Source organism: Cyprinus carpio, chromosome B23, assembly GCF_018340385.1.
Source record: "Cyprinus carpio isolate SPL01 chromosome B23, ASM1834038v1, whole genome shotgun sequence".
NCBI classification, from domain to species: Eukaryota; Metazoa; Chordata; class Actinopteri; order Cypriniformes; family Cyprinidae; genus Cyprinus; species Cyprinus carpio.
Window position 1 is genome coordinate 7,833,926 of NC_056619.1, and position 14,221 is coordinate 7,848,146.

At 38.1% G+C, this 14,221-nt stretch overlaps 2 protein-coding genes across 3 annotated transcripts; one reads left to right on the plus strand and one right to left on the minus strand.

Annotated features, from left to right (window-relative positions):
• Positions 1-878: 878 nt before the first annotated feature.
• Positions 879-5,943, plus strand: LOC109093236 (leiomodin-3-like). Of its 2 annotated transcripts, none has more exons than XM_042750770.1 (4): positions 879-1,284; positions 1,875-2,146; positions 2,459-3,976; positions 5,482-5,943. In XM_042750770.1, the coding sequence occupies exons 1-4, from the start codon at positions 1,002-1,004 to the stop codon at positions 5,527-5,529; spliced, it is 2,121 nt and encodes a 706-aa protein (XP_042606704.1). In that variant the 5' UTR covers positions 879-1,001; the 3' UTR covers positions 5,530-5,943. The 2 variants fall into 2 exon arrangements, with proteins under 2 accessions (XP_042606704.1, XP_042606703.1); XM_042750769.1 differs by having other exon boundaries at positions 890-1,284; positions 2,456-3,976.
• A 1,406-nt stretch (positions 5,944-7,349) lies between these two features.
• naa10 (N-alpha-acetyltransferase 10, NatA catalytic subuni) lies at positions 7,350-12,507 on the minus strand. The gene is made up of 8 exons (XM_019106952.2): positions 12,318-12,507; positions 11,520-11,618; positions 11,384-11,442; positions 10,879-10,924; positions 10,649-10,764; positions 10,533-10,577; positions 9,980-10,064; positions 7,350-7,725 (listed from the first exon to the last, which is right to left on the minus strand). Exons 1-8 carry the CDS (start codon positions 12,336-12,338, stop codon positions 7,522-7,524), a joined length of 675 nt encoding a protein of 224 aa, XP_018962497.1. The 5' UTR covers positions 12,339-12,507; the 3' UTR covers positions 7,350-7,521.
• Between the last annotated feature and the right edge of the window lie 1,714 nt (positions 12,508-14,221).

A 14,221-nucleotide genomic window follows, 5' to 3' on the forward strand; every position in this document is an offset into this window, starting at 1 on the left:
ATGTAAATCAAAGAACAAAATAAAAAGGAGAAATCACTCCACTGCTCTAGTCGCTGATTAACTTTTTTTGTTTGTTTAATTTGTAGTTTGTTTATATTGTTTTTTTTGTTTATTTTTTTGTGATTTATAGTTTGTGAAGAATGTTTTAAGTTCACTTAAATTTAAAGTTGTAATTTTTCAGAGCCTATTAAGTAGTAATGGATTACAGTTACATTTATTTTGTAATTAAATTATGTAACATCATTACATGTAACTAGTTAACTCTCCAACAGTGTGAAGGGATCACCAAGATTATTATATGTAACACTACAAAGTGGTTTATTCTGCTGGTTCACTATTACAAAATTAGTGGATACTGTGATAATGCAATGTTTCTATCTTGAGGTGAATGACAACTAACAATAATTTTTCTTTTTCACATGTTCTCTCTCGATATGTCAATATGAAAGACATTTTAGCCTTCCAAACATTTCAGACACTAATGTTTGTGGAGTCTTTCCATCCTACATCAGCCTGCTTTTCCTGACTGCCCCCAGCTTCCCCGCCTGTTGTGTTCAACATCAGACAGATTTTATTTCTGTCCTCATAGAACTGTGAAGGATTAGGGGTCAGAGCGGTTTCAAATAACTATATATTTCTAGCACTGACGGCACATAGCCATTAAACACGTGAAACAGGTCTGTTTTACTGGCCATGAAACCACCCAGCTGGGGTTCTCTTTTTCTTGTTGTCATCTTGTAATTCCAGACAGATAAAATATTTGTAGGCGAAGTTGTTGGGGTCTGAGCCACTGGGGCCAATTGACTGGCATGTCCACCTGCTGCTGTTTTCCTCCACCAAGCTCTCTCTCTCTTTCTCTCTCTCTCTCAAGTCTGTCATGTTGAAATGCAGGGGATTGGACCAGCTGACTCAAGCTGCTGGAAAAAGTCTATGTCCGTATCTCCCCACTTGTTCCATAAATACCACCCCCTCGGTTGAATGGAGGTTATTTTAGATCGTTCATGTGGGATAAGGCCTGGAGTTCTGCCACCCGCCTGGAGCTGAGTAACACGCACAGCACTTTGAAATCAGTGGCTGTAGTTCTTGAAAACAAAAAAATGGACATGTATAAGCACACTGATCAGGAGTCATACGCAGAGGAGATCGATGAAGATGAGATTCTGGCAGGCCTCTCGGCGGAGGAGCTCAAACAGCTCCAGAGTGAGATGGACGACATCGCTCCTGACGAGAGAGTGCCGGTGGGAATGAGACAGAGAGACGCTTCTCAAAAGACAACAGTCCAAGGTATTGCATTCTCTCGCCTTGGTTGTTAATATATTAGACTGTTTGATGCCATTAATCATGAGAACACAGGGAATCTTTGTAAAAAGCTCTGAGGTGCTGGAAGAAAACGAGTTTAACACTCAGCCTACTCCATCTCTAACTAGATCCCAGAAGACCGTTGCTAAAACTGGAGGTCGTATCATACTGTAGTTTTAAGCAATGAAACTGTTAAATATATTGAAGAAATATCATGCTCGCATTCATGTCATTTTACTGAACATATCAGCAGTCCTGACCTTCAGTACAACATGAATTCTAACGTAATACTTATAGATATAGACAGTTTTCAGACAAAATTTTTCATTTTTTATTCCCTTGTTTGTCTAAATAATATCAGGCAGGGGGTGTTCAGGAAACATGTTTTGGTGATACCAGTGGCACAGAAATGACTCAGCTAACAGCATACACAAGAAGCTATTTGTGCCTGATATCCGACTTTCATTGGTTTAACGCAATGTAGTCACATAATAATAAATAGTTTACATATTAAGAAAAATGTGATTATATACTTTTTTTAAGGTTTTTTTTTGTTTTTTTTTTTTTTTTTTCAGATTGCAGCGAGCCCCAGTCAGAAGAGGAGATCGATGAGGATGAGATTCTGGCAGGCCTCTCAGCAGAGGAGCTCAAGCAGCTCCAGAGTGAGATGGAAGAAATCGCTCCTGACGAGAGAGTGCCAGTGGGAATGAGACAGAAAGACCAAACTGACAAACCACCCACTGGATCATTTGATCACAGATCGCTGGTGGAATATCTGTACTGGGAGAAAGAGTCCAAACGTATGCTGGAGGAGGAGAGAGTTCCCACAACTCTATTACCCAGTCAGGTAACTGTAGTTATTTTCTGTATTATTTACATTCAGTGTATTACATGTCTCATAAACTGTTTTGCTAAAGTACTCAGAGCTCTGATTATTAATCATCAATTCTGACTATTTATAACTGCTGCAACTAGGAGGCCAATAACACTACAACAACAAATGCCTTGAAACAGCAACTGCGCTGTCATGCAGCATTTAAAAACGGAACACTCTATTTTTAGGCTTTGAGCAAGTTGTTGAAGATTAAATGTTTCGTAATTCGTAGTCTTTAAAAGTTGTTCAACACTTCAGACTTGACCATTTTGTCATCATCAGAAGAAAGCCCAAGAGGAGCTTGAAGCAAAAAAAGAAGATAAAGTTGAAGAGGTGGAATATGTCTATGAGGAAATCATAGAGGAGGTTGAAGGAGGAGAGGGAGATGTTGTTGTTGATGAAGTGATTGAAGAAGTGATAATAGAGGTTGAGGAAGACCAGCCTGTCAAGATAGAACCTGATGCCTCTGGCCCTGTATTGACCTCAGAAGATGGTTTACAGCCGCCTCCAGAGTTTGCAGATACAAAAGTTGAAGCAAAGATTGAACAATCAGAACTTAATGAGACAGAATGTAAAGTGAATGAGAAGACAGAAGCAGATTCCACCCAGTCTGAACCTGCTCCCTCATCATATGAGAACTGGGTTCCCGAGAAAGAGGAAAGGGTCATATCCAAGCTGAAGATCCCAAAACTTGCACTAGGTGGAAGTGCTTTAGTTAAAAAGACTGCAAGACCTTCTGGCAATGAAACCAATTTGGAGACCACTTTGGTTAAGATCCGCAACAACAACCCCTCTGTCACAGATGTCAATCTCAACAACATTGAAAACATTCCCAAAGAAATGCTCCTTGATTATGTCAACGCACTCAAGAAGAACAGACACGTTAAGACCTTTAGCATCGCAAACACTGGTGCAGATGAAAATGTGGCATTCGCTCTGGCTAACATGCTCAGAGAGAACAGAAGCATCACCACACTAAATATTGAATCCAATTTCATCACAGGAAAAGGGATTGTTGCAATTATACGTTGCCTCCAGTTCAATGAGACACTCACTGAGCTCCGCTTCCACAACCAAAGGCACATGCTAGGACACCATGCAGAAATGGAAGTGTCTCGTCTCCTCAAGGCTAACAATACACTTCTGAAGATGGGCTACCACTTTGAAGTCGCTGGGCCTCGGATGGTGGTCACCAATCTCCTCACCAGGAACTTGGACCGTCAGCGGCAGCAGAGAATGGAGGAGCAGAAGCTCCAGCAGGTGAAAGAGCAGAGGAAGGTCATGGAGATGTACATGGAGATGTACAAGGACTCCCTGAACTTGCCCCCTGGTATGCTGGAAATGCTCAGAGGATACATACCATTGTCCCTATTGCAGGGTTCTCATAATGGAGCCGAGGAGACTCCTGAAGATTCTCCTGAACCTTCACCACAACCAAGTCCTCCTCATCAGCTCCGAAAGACTCAAAATCTTGCCCCACAACAGCATCCTCCTAGTTCAGACAAAGGAAACCTCTTAGAAGAAGTACATCTGAAAAAGACTCCGAAACGAAGGGATCTTCTTCTGGAATTAAACTTAAGGGATGAAAGGAAAGAGGGAAGAGCTAATGTTCAGCTAAGAAGTGTTCCTAAACAAAGAAGCACAGCAAGAGAAGGACCTGCAGATGAGAGAGCCAACCTGAAAGATATGATAAAGACTCTAAAACCAGTTCCTCGAAGGCGACAACCACCTAAAGTGGAGCTAACACCTCGGGATCAGCTGCTCAGCGAGATTCGACATAGCAACGTGGCCTATCTCAAAGCGGTATGTAATGTTGAGGTTTCTTGAATTAGCAATTAATTAGCTGAGTGCATAGTGTGCATGATCTCAGCTTGAGTGTGGGCCATTGTTGGGGATAGACAACTGGAAATGCCGTTGGGGTCATTAAAAGTCATTAAAACTCAAACAATAAAACATACTTAAACCATTACCTATGTAGGCCATAAGTCTTCAGCCCTGCTCCTGGGGACCCACTGTTCTGCAGAGTTTAACTACAACACTAATCCAGTGGGGTCCTCCAGGACAGGTTTGAGAACTCCTGCCCTAATCAAACACACCTGAACCAGTTAATCAAGGTCTTCAGGATCGCTTGAAAAAAATAACAGACCAGGTGTGCTGAAATAGGTTGGAAATAAAATTTGCCGAACAGTGGGTCTTCAGGAGTAGGGTTGAAGAACTAGGACGTAGGCCCACATTTACAAAATTAATAACAAAGCATTGTCTGAATTTAGGGAAATTGAAATTTTCTTAAAAGGTTTCAGTAAGTTGTAGGTATTTTCAAGATAGGCTATTTTCTTTTACCTTGCATAGTTTGACTAGCTTCTATTAAATTAAAGATATAACTAAGATACTGATATAAAGTTACTGCTAAGATACTAGTTAGTTCAAATAGATGCACTATGACAACAAAACATGAGTATTTTCTTCTTTTTTAATAAATCCCATTTGATTTACCATGCTAACTTTAGTGGTTAATGATAGTATATGATGGTTTTCCAAAGCTTCCTTTGATGTTATCAGAACAGCCTTGCAAAAAAATTACTTTTTGTGGTAAAATGTACCTATAGAGAACTACTGCTTTATGAAACTTGCATAGATTACTCATTGTGCATGGGGTCGACCCATTAAAATTCTTTCCCTGGCCCCCAAAAATTTGAGAATTTGAGTGACAGCTCTGGTGTTAACAACTCATATAGAATACATTTTAGATTTTTTTTTTAATGTAATTATATGTAAATTGTTTTAATATAAATTATATTGTTAGTCAGAAATTATGCATATTTATAAACATTCACATTATCACCTGGCTGACAATATATTTACAAGAATTTGCTTACGTAATTGTAACAATGAATTTCACTGAGTTATACTTGAATTTATAAATTAGATGTGAAAATGTGTGAACATGGCAAAAATGTGTTGGCAAGTTCTTATTTTTGTAGAATAACATGTTTGAGTCAAACCATTTACAATGTCAAACTATTTGGTGTTTGTAACGGTAAGCATCACTTCTGCTCATTTTTTGAATCATTAATCCAAAGTATTCAATGTGTAACTCATTCCACACATTTATGATATATAGGCTAATATTGAGCAGTTTGTTAAAAAGAGGTGTCTTTTCACTTTTCTAAGTGACCGTACGTGTTATGTTATTGACTTGGATTTCTGTATTGCCAACAGAAAGGCTGCCAATGATCCAATGAGTCCAAGAAAGAAGTAATTTTTGATATAACCTCAAAGGAGCTTATACTTCTGTTTCACATCCACAGGTACCTCTTCCAAAAATCCTGGAGTCAAGGGAAACCAGTCTCTTCTGAGTCACACACATGACTTCATATAGAGACTGCACAGAGGAACAGGGCCAACATCAGAAAGGTCATGGAGAGAGTGCAGTTCATGTGGCCAAACAATTCCATGGTGCTCCTCAGCTAATGGAGAGAGAAGAGTGTACTCAAATCATTTGACCCAGGGGGTTGGGAATGGAGAGGTAGCTTGAACCTACACTCCCTTGGACAAGCCAACAGTTAGGCCTATATAAGAATAAGCACAACACGATGGGCACTTTGATGAGGTCCTGAACTGTAAAATTCAACATGCACATCTATTCGTATAAACCACTTCAATAAATGGTGTGAATGTCTGTGAATCGCTACATATAGTGCACATGAAAATGTATTATTTTGTTTGTGTTCATGTATTTATAGTGTCAATAAACTTCATAGTAAATGTCACTCTGGACCTTTTCTTAATTATGTTTTTCTAGAGACTGTTAATTATATTAAGATAATTATATAATTCATGCAGAAACTCTTTTTCCCAGTAATTGTAAACACAGTTGAGAATTCTTCTTTCTACACAGGGGTCAGCCAATTAACGTTTGCTCTCAAACTAATTTGTGGGGGGGAAATCATATGCATTAAACAAAAAATAAGTATACCTTAATTTTAACCAAAGCTACAGTTAAGAAGCTATGGTTTAGCTATATGTGCCATTGTCCATCACACATTAAAATGTATTGAGTAAAATTAAACCGTAATGAACATATTTAATTATGATTATTTAAAACTTTACAATTCAAAAGTCATATCAGTCCACAAACACAGTATGGCAGGCTTACAATTCTCAGTTTTGAACAATAAAAGACATTAAAATCTATATCCACCAAAGGGCCCTTTACATGTGAAGTTTTAAAGACGCCCAGAACATATTATGCTAAATAAATTGCCAATATTATAACTTTACTGCCCTCTACCGGACCACAGTGAAATCTCGCCCTATTTAAAAGTAGCCTATATTATCCAGGTAGATTAGACATGAACAAGATGTTAGTTTGAGAACAATAAGCCTGTTAGTAACATTATTTAACCACCCACAATACCCACTAGCTATATAACACATATATTGGGCGCCACCCACGTTTTCGCAAGGCCTGTATTTAGTAGTCAATAACTTGGGCGAATCCAGTCACGGTGATAAAGATGAAGTGGGATATATACTTCAAATACACCAGAAGTGAGAAAAAATGAGGAAAAGCGTGCCAAACCTTGTGCTGTCTCCGGCTGTTGGTAAGCCTCTCATCTGTCGCTCCGCACATCCTACTGAGGGAACCCAAATATGCGTTTATTTTTAACAAGGTCCCTGTCTGTCAGTCTGCCTTTAACAGTTTGTGCGACACATTTAATCAAAGATTGTTTTATTAATATAACGCGATGTAATGTAGCTTGTAAAGACGCTGTTTTTGAAGAATGGAACAGTATGAGCGCGGCAAAGCGCGGTAAAAGTCTTAAAGGCGCCGCATCAATTAAATTAGATTTTTTTTTTTTTTTAAGTCTGTTTTCATTCAAGGTAATCTCTATATTGGAATAACACCAATCTCTGACAAAAAGTATTTTCACAGATTCTTTTTCAGAGGAAAAATATTGATAGACTCATTCTATACTACACATTTTTGTCAAATCTAGCACCTCAGATTACGGAAGTAAAATGGGTCATTCATTCTCAATAACTTTTAAGACAGAAATGTCCAATAAAAAAAAGTGTTTGAACTACCTATATATCCTTAGCCATACATTTCACAGTAATAATAAAAAAAGTTTTGTTTGTTTGTTCTTGGCAAGATAATGGCAACACCACAAAAGAGGTTTACTCTTTGATTTTATTGACAAATCTCCTGACAAATAATTTCATAGTTGTGAACCGCTTTTACAAGGTCACTCTCCTGTATTCTGAAAATAAAACCATCAGAGCGTATAAACACTGTAAACCGATTTGAAACCTATATGATGGGTGTGAACACACGGAGATGCGAGTTAGGAGTCTGACGAGGAGTCTTTGACGTCTGTGCTCTCTGTGGCCTCGCTGACCTCACTCATTTCTTTACTCTCTCCTCCGCTGTCTCCATCTCCCTCTTTCTCTCCATCCTGCACCGTCAGCTTCTCCACCAGGCCAGTAACAGACGTGTCCTGAGATGGTGAAGCCTCTGAGCCCCACAGACGAACACCTGGTTTCTGCAACTGCACATCAGGAAAAGTTAAGTGTTTTGCACAGTGGTGATTTTTTTTGTAAAAATATACAGCTCTACCGGTGTTCGCCACTGACTACGGAAGCAAGGTGTGTAATGTGCTAAATGTGTTTTTGAGTGTGTAAACTTGCTAATTGGTGAAAATGAATCTGAGATTCTGTATATGAGAATACAGAAAATGGATAAAAAAATAGATATATATATATTTACAAAAAGAAAAAAAGCTACCAGTAGCGCTTTAGTTTTTGAAGGTGAACCCAATTAATTTTTTTATTTAAAATCTTTGGAAGGTGCGACTCAATTGCACTGACCAAATTTAGATGTGTGAATGTGTGATTTCTGTTACTAACACTTTTCTACCTACAATAATTGGGCAGTAATTATCGAAGATAAATACATATTTTTAATTAGGGATTTAAAAACCACTTGGCTCACAACTCCAAGTTGGCACGAGCCTCTTTCTGAGTTCAGCATAGATATATTATGACTACTGTTTGAGTCTTAATTAAACAGTTGAAAATGAAAATCCATGAAGGGGCAAATTGAATATTTGTGGTTTATTTCACCAAAGATTAAAAAAAGATTTTGCCTGTGCTATTCTTCCACATACAGGTCCTTCTCAAAAAATTAGCATATTGTGAAAAAGTTCATTATTTTCCATAATGTAATGATAAAAATTAAACTTTTAATATATTTTAGATTCATTGCACACCAACTGAAATATTTCAGGTCTTTCAGGTCCTTTTTGTTTTAAAACTGATGATTTTGGCATGCAGCTCATGAAAACCCAAAATTCCTATCTCAAAAAACTGCATATCATGAAAAGGTTCTCTAAACGAGCTATTAACCTAATCATCTGAATCAACTAATTAACTCTATACACCTGCAAAAGATTCCCGAGGCTTTTAAAAACTCCCAGCCTGGTTCATTACTCAAAACCGCAATCATGGGTAAGACTGCCGACCTGACACCCTCAAGCGAGAGGGTAAGAAATTTCTGAACGAATAGGCTGTTCCCAGAGTGCTGTATCAAGGCACCTCAGTGGGAAGTCTGTGGGAAGGGAAAAAGTGTGGCAAAAAAAACGCTGCACAACGAGGTGACCGGACCCTGAGGAAGATTGTGGAGAAGGACCGATTCCAGACCTTGGGGGAAGCAGTGGACTGAGTCTGGAGTAGAAACATCCAGAGCCACCGTGCACAGGCGTGTGCTTTTGAACCAGAAACAGCGGCAGAAGCGCCTGACCTGGGCTACAGAGAAGCAGCACCTGGACTGTTGCTCAGTGGTCCAAAGTACTTTTTTTGGATGAAAGCAAATTTTGCATGTCATTCTGAAATCAAGGTGCCAGAGTCTGGAGGAAGACTGGGGAGAAGGAAATGCCAAAATGCCTGAAGTCCAGTGTCAAGTACCCACAGTCAGTGATGGTCTGGGGTGCCATGTCAGCTGCTGGTGTTGGTCCACTGTGTTTTATCAAGGGCAGGGTCAATGCAGCTAGCTATCAGGAGATTTTGGAGCACTTCATGCTTCCATCTGCTGAAAAGCTTTATGGAGATGAAGATTTCGTTTTTTCAGCATGACCTGGCACCTGCTCACAGTGCCAAAACCACTGGTAAATGGTTTACTGACCATGGTATTACTGTGCTCAATTGGCCTGCCACACTCTCCTGACCTGAACCCCATAGAGAATCTGTGGGATATTGTGAAGAGAAAGTTGAGAGACGCAAGACCCAACACTCTGGATGAGCTTAAGGCCGCTATCGAAGCATCCTGGGCCTCCATAACACCTCAGCAGTGCCACAGGCTGATTGCCTCCATGCCACGCCGCATTGAAGCAGTCATTTCTGCAAAAGGATTCCCGACCAAGTATTGAGTGCATAAACTGAACATAATTATTTGAAGGTTGACTTTTTTTGTATTAAAAACACTTTTCTTTTATTGGTCAGATGAAATATGCTAATTTTTTGAGATAGGAATTTGGGGTTTTCATGAGCTGTATGCCAAAATCATCAGTATTAAAACAATAAAAGACCTGAAATATTTCAGTAGGTGTGCAATGAATCTAAAATATATGAAAGTTTAATTTTTATCATTACATTATGGAAAATAATGAACTTTTTCACAATATGCTAATTTTTTGAGAAGGACCTGTATGTTCAGAGGGTGTAGAGGTTCAGGTTACAATTTGGAAAATCGTTTATTCATCTTCATTTCAGGAGTTAATAATTATATGTAACTGCAAAACCACATACCTCATCTGCCATCTGTGTGAGATTCCTCTTCATGGCATAAGCATCTTCTCCATCAGCATAATATTTGGGCTCCACTTCACTAATCCTGCAACACAACATCAGGAAACATTTGGTGCAAATATAATGCAATGCAAATCACAAAATAAAGAAAAGAACACACTACGTACAACTTATTGTCTCCTCAATTTATCATGATACATATACATACACAGTTATAAATGGTGGTTAAAACAGAGCTGTTTTTGAAATTAGGGTTTTCTAGTGCTGTCAATTTAACACTAATTTTGTACAATTAACAGTTAATCATGCATTTTATTATAGTGATGTTTTCTGAAGAGTCATTAACAATGTTTTAATTGTTTTCTATTTAAAACCACTAATGTCTCGTGAAAGTTAAGAGACACCTGCAGTTATTTCATGGTGTTACACTCCATCTAGCATTTCTTTTAATTAAACTTGTAATTGATTCATTAGTTTTAATTGACTGACAGTCCATATTCTTTCACAATACAATATAATAGAACTGGGGAAAAAGAAGAGATAGGCTACTCACTGAAACTTAAGTGTGTTTGAGTACAAGTGAAGAGCGGCCCGGTTACTGAAATACAAACAAACACAGTCAGGAAAATCTCTCAGGCCTGATATGACGATAGAGATTGTATATCCTACCTCTTCCTGACATGTAAAGAGACATATTTGGCATTGAAGTTCTCGATCATGGCTCTGCTGGCTTGATCCATCAGTTTCTGAGCCAGTCCGAGACGCCTGTGAGAGCGTTTAACTGCCTGTATTACCACACAGCAGTGAATTTATTCATACACATGCAGACAGGATGAAAGACGACATCAGCACAAATGATGAGAAAGAACAGCAAATGTTTTCAGAGTAAAAACACCAACCAGTGATGTAATGTGTCCATGAGGCACATCGTCAGGATCCTCCTCCCTATCAAAAATATGCAAGTTATTAAAAATAAAATGTATTATTTCATAATAAAAATGTTATGAATATTACATAATTAACATTATAATTATTTGCAAAATAACCTTTCTTAAAGGGACAGTTCACCTAAAAATGAGAATTGTCATACCAAACCTGCATGACTTTTTTTACCTGTAGAACATAAAATAAGATCTTTTGAAGAATGTTGGTGACCAAACAGTTTGGGTTTCCATTGACTTCCAGTGTATTTTTTGTCCATACAATATAAGTCAATGGAAATGGAAACTGTTTGGTCACCAACATATCTTCTTTAAGTTCCACAGCAGAAAGTAAGGTTTGGAACAAGAGGGTGAGTAAATCATGACCATTCTCAGTTTTGGGTGGTGTATCCCTTTAACTTAACAACTTGGAGCTTTTATGGACATTTCACACATGAATGCAATAAAGAAAAACAAAACTTACATTTTAGCCAAAACATATCCCACTATCTTCCCATTCTCATCCTCTGCTATGTAAGACAGCTGGAAAACAAACACAGCTATTCAGTAAAGCAGTTCAGCGTGTGGTGTCTGTACACAGATGAGTGTCGGTCCCAGACCTGTGGCCAGGACAGGCCGTGGTAGAAGTAGTACTTCATCTGATAGTTCTCTGGAAGACACAGCAGGTTGCAGTGCTGCATGTTCATCAGATCCTCTGGCTGGAAACATGAAAAGAGAAAATACGTCATGTTCTCAACCTGCCACCTGCAGTAATACTGAATCATTCACATCAAGTACATTAGCCAAAACTAACTGTTTAAGTCTAATATTCAGAGAGAAGCTGGAAAATAGTCATGTATAACTAAAATATGATGTTTGGTGCTTGAGATGTAAGTCTACATCAGAGAAATTAAACCATAAATTATTCAGACACCAGATATAGTTCATTTATGAAAGTGAGGATAGCAAAATAAAGTAAACTGTGACATATCATACCACAAAATTCTTCATACAGTGGACTACATGTAAAATTTGGGATCAAAAAATATTCAGACACTTTGACCTGACCATGTTTTGCTTCAATGTTAGATTGCTAATGCAACCTTTTTACACCACAGACTGATCAAAATTAAGCACTGCTTGATAATTTGTTGACCTAAATTGGTATTATCTAATTGTGTACTTAAATTTAACAGCTTTTCTAACTAATTCATTACAAACCTTTCTACAAAAGAAACGTTACAGAACACGGTCCCTTTAAAAACTATTAAACTGCAGAGTGTGTGTGTCAAGCAAAACGTAGATATAATAAAAAGACAAAAAATACATATTCGTTGCCTCATGGTACGGAACGCATCAATGATGCCTAAAACTGGTTTTGAGACAGACACTGCACTAATTTAACTTCACTTACTCACCCGTGCGTTGCGTATATTCATTTTGACTTTCGGATTGCTTGATAAATATATTATACGATAATAAACACCGCTGTCAAATAGACAAAGATTTTCCTATAGAACCGAATAAGCATGCAGACGGACACAGCTCACGTTACACCACTACAACCATGTTGCCCATGACCGGAAGACGGATGCTCGGATAGAAAAGTTCTTCCGGTGAGAACGATAATAAAAGTCCTTGAAAAAAGCCAGGAAACCAGGGTTTATGAAAGATTTACATTCTGAGTTATTTGTTTTTAATAAATTATTTATATTGTAAATCATATTTATGATTGAAAATCAGAGTAAAATTATTAATACCTCCGGGCATTCATACATTTATTTTTATTAAAGCTTGATGGATATCAAAGCTCCTAGTTTTTTGGGGGTTTTTTCCTGAAAAGAATTTCCACTGCCCTTCCAGTCTTTAATGTGTACTTCATAAGCGTTTAAATCCTTTTATTGAAATGGCAGCGATAGGGTTTCCACGTGCATGACAGATAACATTTATTTAAACTAGTGCTGTCAAACGATTAATCGCACCCAAAATAAAAGTTCTTGTTTACATCATATATGTGTATTCTGTGTATATTTATTATGTATATATAAATACAAACACATGCATGTTTATATTTAAGAAAAATATGTTATGTTTATATTAATTATATATATGAATATAAATGTATATACATGTAAATATTGTCAAAATATATACAAACCCGATTCCAAAAAAGTTAGGACACTGTACGAATTGTGAATAAAAACAGAATGCAATGATGTGGAAGTTTCAAATTTCAATATTTTATTCAGAATACAACATAGATGACATATCAAATGTTCAAACTGAGGAAATGTATCATTTTAAGGGAAAAAATAAGTTGATTTTAAATTACATGGCATCAACACATCTTAAAAAAAGTTGGGACAAGGCCATGTTTACCACTGTGTGGCATCCCCTCTTCTTTTTATAACAGTCTGCAAACGTCTGGGGACTGAGGAGACAAGTTGCTCAAGTTTAGGAAAAGGAATGTTGTCCCATTCTTGTCTAATACAGGCTTCTAGTTGCTCAACTGTCTTAGGTCTTCTTTGTCGCATCTTCCTCTTTATGATGCACCAAATGTTTTCTATGGGTGAAAGGTCTGGACTGCAGGCTGGCCATTTCAGTACCCGGATCCTTCTTCTACGCAGCCATGATGTTGTAATTGATGCAGTATGTGGTCTGGCATTGTCATGTTGGAAAATGCAAGGTCTTCTCTGAAAGAGACGACGTCTGGATGGGAGCATATGTTGTTCTAGAACTTGGATACCTTTCAGCATTGATGGTGCCTTTCCAGATGTGTAAGCTGCTTTAGTCCGGATGACATGGCGTCCCAGTTTTCCAAAAAGAACTTCAAATTTAGATTTGTCTGACCACAGAACAGTTTTCCACTTTGCCACAGTCCATTTTAAATGAGCCTTGGCCCAGAGAAACGCCTGTGCTTCTGGATCATGTTTAGATATGGCTTCTTTTTTGACCTATAGAGTTTTAGCCGGCAACGGCGAATGGCACGGTGGATTGTGTTCAGTGACAATGTTTTCTGGAAGTACTCCTGAGCCCATGTTGTGATTTCCATTACAGTAGCATTCCTGTATGTGATGCAGTTCCGTCTAAGGGCCCGAAGATCACAGGCATCCAGTATGGTTTTCCGACCTTGACCCTTACGCACAGAGATTGTTCCAGATTCTCTGAATCTTTGGATGATATTATGCACTGTAGATGATGATAACTTCAAACTCTTTGCAATTTTTCTCTGAGAAACTCCTTTCTGATATTGCTCCACAATTTTTCGCCGCAGCATTGGGGGAATTGGTGATCCTCTGCCCATCTTGACTTCTGAGAGACA

Bases quoted from the DNA above. Each gene is read 5' to 3' on its own strand.
- LOC109093236 (XM_042750769.1), top strand. From the start codon at position 1,002: ATGTGGGATAAGGCCTGGAGTTCTGCCACCCGCCTGGAGCTGAGTAAC. The intron at 1,285-1,874 runs GTATTGCATTCT...TTTTTTTTTCAG, and splicing joins TCAAAAGACAACAGTCCAAG to ATTGCAGCGAGCCCCAGTCA. The intron at 3,977-5,481 runs GTATGTAATGTT...TCACATCCACAG, and splicing joins ACGTGGCCTATCTCAAAGCG to GTACCTCTTCCAAAAATCCT.
- naa10 (XM_019106952.2), bottom strand. From the start codon at position 12,338: ATGAATATACGCAACGCACGG. The intron at 11,443-11,519 runs GTCTGGGACCGA...TTTGTTTTCCAG, and splicing joins ACGGCCTGTCCTGGCCACAG to CTGTCTTACATAGCAGAGGA. The intron at 7,726-9,979 runs GTATGTGGTTTT...CCTGATGTGCAG, and splicing joins TCACACAGATGGCAGATGAG to TTGCAGAAACCAGGTGTTCG.